Genomic DNA, 8,102 nt, shown 5'->3' on the forward strand with positions numbered 1-8,102 from the left:
ATTGATGTTATTGATTACTGCTGACCGATAATAGAGGGTTTGTTTCAGGTCACAGTGGAGGATAAATGCATCACATGATCACATCTGTTCAATTTGTTGACATGAGGATTGTCGTTGTGTACAGTGTAAAATATCACCGTATGCTGTCTTTGCTATTTACATTGAATAATAATTAGGTTTTGACCACAGATCAGAATGAATGAGCACAGTCTACCCTTCAACTCCAACCTCACAGAGCTCCAGGAGCCTTTAATTTCCCAGTATCTTTATGACAACAAAAGAAATAGCACAGGATGCACCACCTTGTGTAATTAAAAATTTAAGATCCAGTATTAAACCTTTGTAAACTTCTTAATCCAAAGCATTTACCATTAAAGGACTGCACCAAGTTGAAATTTCTGGGTTGGACATTTAGATGATGCTGTGTTGTTGACTGTATTTCAAATGAAAGAAAGATATTATGCTGTATAACATATTCCATCAAAAAATAGTTCATCCACATAATCACATTAAATTAAAGAGTAAATAATACAAAATAATATGTATAAGAATATCCGGTAAAGTTATTTCTCAACAAACTGGTTTGCATATAGCATATAAAAGAACAAAGACGACAATGCAGTTAATCCCTAGCGAGTAAAATGCTTGTCTGGATCGCTGTCGTGTGACGTGAGCTCAGCTAAACAAACACTCACACTAAACTGTTGGCCATGAAAATAAACAGTTTTCAGAATTTCAAGGCCAGTCAAGCTGTTTTAAATAGTATTAGCACCAAACACACCTCACGCCTCCTGCCTGCTACATGTACGGCATTCAAAACCCAGCTACACTGTATTTTCTTTTAAAATGAAGAGAAGAAGAGAGGCAGTCATGACCCAGCAGGGTGACAGAGGCCTGTCAGGTGATCAACATGATCACCTGACAAAAAGGCCCATCTAGAGACTATTTTAATGCATTATTTAAAGGACAGATTATAATCAAAATGCATTATTTAAAGGACAGATTCTGGTCAAAAGTTACTCTAAGATTCCTCACGGAGAGAGTAGAGGCTAAGGAGATACCATCTAGATTGATTAAAGGTGAGGTGACATAAGGTGTCATTTATATGACAGAGTTACCGGCACCACCACTGGAACTGTCATAATCCCTTCATATTCAGAATTTACTCTAGGTAAAATGAGGCAATGTGGATCATGCAGAAAATCCTACTAAAAGTTGATTGATTACTAGTAGCCTAACACGCTAATAGACTAACAATATAACATGGTGTTCGGGGAGACTGAGACAAGACCGTGTGTGTGTGTGTGTGTATGTATGTAAACAGCGAGGTAGTCCAGATGGACGTTAACAGTCATTAGATATGGCCATGTGAGAACCCAGATGGCTGTGACAGATTCTCTCTTCCCTAAATCGGAGAGATTTTTTTTTTTTAAAAGCTAAAAGTTAATTGAATATCCCTGTGATCTAGTGACTATATAGTATAATCTCAATAATAAAATAAGAATAACACAGGTGAAAGAAAAAACATTCCCTGTATGTTTTCCACTTTCCACTGTTGCTTGTTTGGGGTTAGGCCCTGGGATTCTGTAAAGCGCCTTGAAACAATTTTGATTGTAAAAGATGCTATATAAATTTTTAAAAAAATAATAATGAAATAAAGTTTGTCGCGGTATTCTTCACATAATTCCATGAACCTACTTGTGCAATTTTTACCCTACAGCTTTGCACATGTCACCTCCTTTTTCTATCAGTCTTCAAAACAACAAATGCCTTTATAAATGTTTACATGTTTAAAAAATAAATGGTCTGTCCTGAGCATACTGGATTGGATTATCTAAAGGCTTTTTACCTTTTGTGTTTAAAAGTAATAAAGTTTTATTTTCAATACTGACAAACACGGAGAGCATTCATATCACATTTTTTAAGCCATTTTAACTATTCAAAGTGCTTCCCATTAAAGTCTGCATTAATGATCATATTAAAGCATCTTTTTCAAGGACATGTATAGGGATCTGATCTTTAAGTTGCTGAAGCAGTGTCACCTCTGGATAATATGGCTTATTTCTTCAGTACAGATGGCATCATCATTAAATTCAGATTAAAGGGAGGATCTTTACAGCAAACACTCACCCAAGCTTTTATATCCCTTTTACATGACGTAACCATAGGATTAAGAACCCATTCTCTAAATGCAGAACTTGGTTTCAGCCTCATAGCTACTCATACTCTTTGTGTGCAGCTATGCTCTTCCTTAATATTCTTACAGTAGAACAGGTTTGCTTAATCCCTTTCAGTCTTATTTGGGGCCCCATCGAATCCCTGCACCATTACCAATTGGACAGGTATGAAAATTAGCCACACAACCCCATGATGCCTCCTTTCTTCTCCTCACAATCAGCTCTGTCTCTGTCTCTTTCACTCACACACACACACACACACACACACCATGCAGAGTTAATATTTACTCTATGACTTTGCTTAATATCAAGATTACTTTAGAATATTATGAGAGAATACTTTACATATATTATTTAATCCCATATAACGGGTAATAAATGGCTTGGATGATTCATTGCTAGGAATTTTACACAAGGTGTAATAAAAGCTGTGTGATGGCAGGTGCAAACACGTCAAAAGGGACCCACTTTTGTCATAATATTTTGCGTGTTTCACTGGCTGTAAAAGCTCCTGAAACAGGAGCGATACAAGTCTTTCTAGTAAATGTACTATCATCCATAACATATCTGAAGCAGGTAGACACAGCCATGACTGAGGAGTCCTGACCCTTTTCACGCTCTGGTTTGATGGCATCCAGTTACCAACGTCAATCACAGCAACAGGCGGGAAAAAATATGTATCTCTGATCCATCAACTTATACAATGAGCTTCTCCACTTATTTTACATGTGTTTGACAAAAAAACAAACTTTATGCAGTATATACTTTTCTAATCAAAGTTAATAAAAAAGAAAAAGAGATGAAGCTCCGTCTCGTAATCAGACTGGACCCAAACCTAAATATACCCCCAAGGTGAGATGATGGCTTCATTTAATTTATATTGGAGCTTTTTATACCAAATAAAAGTTTAAAAAGAAGAAATGTTTATCTTTATTTATCAGCAACTTGAATCCATAAATGTATTTTACAGTGATGTAATGATCTATGACTCCCAACACAATGTGCATTTTTCATACAGTATTCACTGTATTTTACATGGTAAATTTCACATGTTCTGGTCCTTTCAGACATTGACTGGTGATGGATTTGTCCCAGTGCCCTTTATGAGACCCTGAGTCAGTATTGTCCATAGACAATAGAACTGTATGAGGGACCATATGGGGCCGCGTTGACCACTGTGACATGAAGGTGTGGCACATTAGTCTGTGAGCCAAGAAACTGTGGCCACCATTAGGAGAAACACATGAACTGTGTTCCTGCACTAATACAGCACAGTTTACATTTCAGCATGGTTGTCACTTTAAAGGACTTTGATCCCTTGAAATTAGCCAAAACGAATAGCACAGATACCATTAGCAGCTTCCTTGTTGTGTTAACCAATGTATGACATCTGCTCCTCGTATGCTACTTTGTTTTAAGTGCACAGTGCATAACATGATAGCTAATAGACCTGGTCTCCTCCATAGTCATTCAAAAATGCTGCAGCTGGGTTTCAAGATATAATTATACATATATGCTAACTTGGTTTAACTGGGTGAGGCTCCTACTGTATGCCAAACCCACAATAAGTCTGGTTACACCATGATTCTGAGGAATTTAATGTTTTTTCAGTTTAGTTTCCTTTCCTCCTGAACCTGAAAGGCTTTGAAGGCAGTTAAACTGCCTCACAGGCAGTTAAACTGGGATGAGTAGGATTATGGTACCATGGACCAGGTTTTCCCCAAAAAGTGCTCCAGTTGTCTATAAAGGCCACCTGGTTTTCGGGTTTTCGAGAGCAAAGACTCTCATTGAGGACTTCCAGGTCTTGCCCCACGATGCTCCAGAAGGCCTTGTAGAAGTCTACCCCCAGTCTGTCGATGGCCGGAGCCTTCAGGCTCTGCATGCTCTGAAGAGCAGCATACAGCTCCGGGACCGACAGGGGGCACGCCAGCTGGCCATTGGCCTCTTCCGGCACCTGGGGCAGTCCAGAGCAGTACTCCTCAAACAGTTCATTGTCCTCCTTGTACACACTCCTGAACAGTGAGGAGTACAAGTCCACCGCCCTCCTCCAGATCCACTCCGGCTCTGTGAGTTCCAGCCCTTCCTCCGGTAGCAGGGAGTGGATGACCCTGCTCTGCCCATGCTTCCTCTCCAGGCCAAAGAAGAATGTCGAGGGAGTGTCCATCTCGGCGATGTCCTGGATCTGGGACCGCACCAGCGAACCCTTGTACTTCAGTGTCCAGCAGGTTGGCCAAGGCCATCTTTTTGGTCTTGAGGGTCTCCAAACACCCTCGATCTCCTCTGGACTCACAAAACTGCTCCAGTTCCACAATCTCGTCTCCAGAGCTCCGATTGATCTGGTGATGTAACGGGTGACATTGAGAGTGTGCTGCTGACACAACAACTTGATCTGAACTTTCCCATGGTCCCACCACTGTCTTAGACAGGTAAAGTCCTTCTTCCTCTGTCTAAACCCAGCCTAAAAGTAACTAAAAGCCTCCTTAAAACCTCTGTCGGCAGTCAGAGTTGAATTAAAATGCCAGTAGGCGGTTTTAGGGTGAATGTCCCTAACTAGCATGCAGCCTAAACGCAATGAGTGATCTGTAAAACCCACTGGTAAAATATCACACTTTTTAAAAGTACTAAAATGGTGTTTATTACAGTAAAAGCGGTCGAGGCGAGCCAAAGAGATGGTGTCGTCTCTGATGTGGGAATATGTGAACTGTCTGTGGCTCACATGCATCCTTCTCCACACGTCCACCAGACCATGGGAGCGGACCAGCTGCCTCAGAACTTGCTGGGAAACTGGATGCGGCTCCATGTGATTTCGATTTAAAACGTGATCTTCTGTACAATTAAAATTCCCCTCTAAAACCAACAAATCAGACGAGCTAAGATTGTTTAAAAGGTCGTTGATTTTCTCTAAAAAGAGCTTTCTCTCTGCACCGTTGTTAGGAGCATAAATATTAATAAAAACAACCGTGAGGTGACTAAAAGCAGCTTTAACTAAAAGGCAGCGTCCCTGAACGACGTGCTCCACTGTGACAGCGACTGGGTTAAAAGACCTGGAGAAGAGAATGCCCACCCCTTCACTGACCGTAGTGCTGTGGCTTAAAAACTTCCTGGTCAGTAAAATCTGACTCCAATTTATTTCTTAGATGATGTTTGACAGATGTGTAAAATAACTGTTTCTCAGGGAAGTAATGTTCAACTTTCACCCCTTTTGTGTTTTTTATTTCTGCGAGGAAACTCTTACCGGTAATCATTTTTGCGGTGTATGGACTCTCATCAAAGGTTACGGATTTCTGTGTGTGTGTGAGCTCACTCTCATCAGACACACATTCTCCCCCATCACTGCTCTCAGCAAGCTCAGGTTTCCAGAACGTTCTTTTCCCAGACAACTGACTGGCCTTCGCGCCCACCTCCGCCAGTTCATCTTTTCTTTTTGGCTGTTTTTGTGGAACAAGAGTCCATGCAGCCTCCTGTTCCATTAACTCAACACCATCATGCACCTGTCCTTCACCATCTTCACCTACCTGTCTCTCACCACCTTCACCCACCTGTCCCTCACCACCTTCACTCACCTGTCCCTCACCACCTGAGCCACCACACCCACCAGTGCACAATCAGGCTCACTCACCTGACCCTCACTCACCACCTTCTCACCTGCATCCTCCTGTCCACTTCTCCCGGTACTCTCCTCCGGCCCTGCCACCCTATCCCCCTCGGGTCCGCCCGGACTCCCGGCACCGGGCCGGTCCGGGGCAGGGTCCCGCCCTTCGGAACCGACCGGGACTGAGCCGGCCCGGCCCGGATAGGCTCTAATTAAATGACCCTCCTCACCACAACCGAAGCACTTGATGACGGAGAAGGACGCGTACAGCATGTAATCAAAGTCTTCCACTTTTACGTGGAAGCGCACGTTCAGCTCCTCCGCCCGGTTATTTAATATCATATAAACTTGTCTCCTGTGAGACATAACGTGCTTTAACACCGGGGACTTGCACCCCGAAAGAACCTTCCTTATAGGCGAGCCGATCTTCCCGAACCTGGCGAGTTCCCTGACCAGGAACTCGTCACTGATGAAGGGGTAGACGTTGGACAGGGTGACCCGGGTGGAGGGCTGCGTCAGCGGCAGCACCGCCTCAAACCTCCCGCCAACGCTGATCCCCGTCTCCACCAGCGGGTTCGCCTGCTCCACCTTGTCCACGAACAAAACCACCGCCCCGTTCATCCGGGCGGCCAACTTCATGGCGCTATGACTTTCTCCCCCACAGCCAGGGCTACCTCCTCCACGGTATACAAAGACCTGGCCCCCACCTTAACGCCATGTCTCCACCACCAAACACCATGGCGTCAGACGCCAACCAGCCAGACAAACCTGGCTGATTTCACCCGACAAAAACCCTCAAACCCCCAACAAACCACACAAAAACCACCACAACAACTAACGAACCCAATAAACCGACAATAACCAGAACAACCTAGGTCGAAACCTCGAAAACGTTTGAAAAATTCTCAGAACGAGAATGATCTCAGCTCCACGCACTCCCCTCAGAGAGAGAGAGAGTCTATATATATATAATTCTGTCAACAAATAAAGGTTACTATTTTTATTATTTTTTTATTTTTTAAAAAGAAATTAAAAACCAGATGCACCTCTCTCAGTTGAACACACAAATATAAATAAAGTGATGAAAATTTACTATCTACAACTCATGACACATTAAACTGCCATTTAAATCAGGTATTATTTGTTCAATACTCAATCAAATAATTATTATCAGTTCACACCTCTTCTGCTGGTGCTTGTTGAAGTTTTAAGGATGAAATTAGACAGTAATTAAAATATAAAATGTGTTTTTGTAGTCCTGTGTGTTAGTCATTGTTAAAATAAAAGGAGTATTGAGGATTAGTATATTCTAGGTTTACAGTAATATGAATGTGTGAGGCATCTTTTAGACATCTCCAAGCATTTCTCTTTTGAAAAAAACCGTCAAGGTAGAGTCAGTATAACAAACTGGAGGGCTGCAACTGTAAGTCTGGTCTCGTCTCTCTTCAATTGGAATTTTACCATTACCTAATCCTTAACACCATGACCTCATAAGGGATAAAAAACACTAAAACCGACTGAAATTTGAAATCAAAACACAATCTAAATATAACATCTGCACAATTTGTTCAGTAAGTGAACTCATTACTGTATTTATTGTAATATTTCTGTTTTCTCTTTTTATTATTTGCTGGTTGTAACAATAAGTAATTAGCCATCCAGGTGCCTGGCAAAAATTTGTGTGCGTTTTTGCACACGTGCACATGCAGTCACAGTCGCTGCACCACCTGCAGTTAACAGCCACTTATTATTACCCATCTGGTCTCTGGAGGACAGAAGGCGGCACCTGACTCACCCAGACAGTCCAGTAAGACTGACTCGGGATCCGTGGAGCCATTTTACCTGGCTAGTGTCATGTCTACAGCATCTCTCCCTTGTCATTATCTGTCACTTCATGCCCTAATTTCAGCCTCTGTGGCTCCCTGGGACACCTATAATGATGGAGATGCAGTGCAGAGTCCTGGTGCCAGCGGAAAAGCCCCTGAGGGCAGTGGCGCTGGTGACTCACAGGTTCGCAAAATGACAAATAGGAGCTCACAACCTTTTCAAATATGAGACATCGGTGCAGAAATCAGAGCCTGAACATAATATAAGTGTGCATATAAACATGAAAGCCACTGCCTCCACCCATTCATGAGCTGCTAGTCTACATCCACATGTGGCTGAAAGTTATGATCCTTAGCCAGAGGACCTGCAGGCTACTCAGGACCTCTTTGAGTCTATATATATATAGATATATATATGTGTGTGTGTGTGTGTGTGTGTGTGTGTGTGTGTGTGTGTGTGTGTGTTACAGTAACACACTACTGTTGTATAAAGCACTAATTCAAAGC

The 8,102-nt window shown here is 42.4% G+C and overlaps 1 protein-coding gene across 1 annotated transcript; it reads right to left on the reverse strand.

The window, feature by feature from the left end:
* Positions 1-3,831: 3,831 nt before the first annotated feature.
* On the reverse strand, positions 3,832-4,993 carry LOC115251327 (uncharacterized). The gene is made up of 2 exons (XM_029843134.1): positions 4,894-4,993; positions 3,832-4,513 (listed from the first exon to the last, which is right to left on the reverse strand). Exons 1-2 carry the CDS (start codon positions 4,923-4,925, stop codon positions 3,832-3,834), a joined length of 714 nt encoding a protein of 237 aa, XP_029698994.1. The 5' UTR covers positions 4,926-4,993.
* Between the last annotated feature and the right edge of the window lie 3,109 nt (positions 4,994-8,102).

The sequence above is a fragment of the Takifugu rubripes genome, chromosome 10, assembly GCF_901000725.2.
Source record: "Takifugu rubripes chromosome 10, fTakRub1.2, whole genome shotgun sequence".
Lineage (NCBI taxonomy): Eukaryota > Metazoa > Chordata > Actinopteri > Tetraodontiformes > Tetraodontidae > Takifugu > Takifugu rubripes.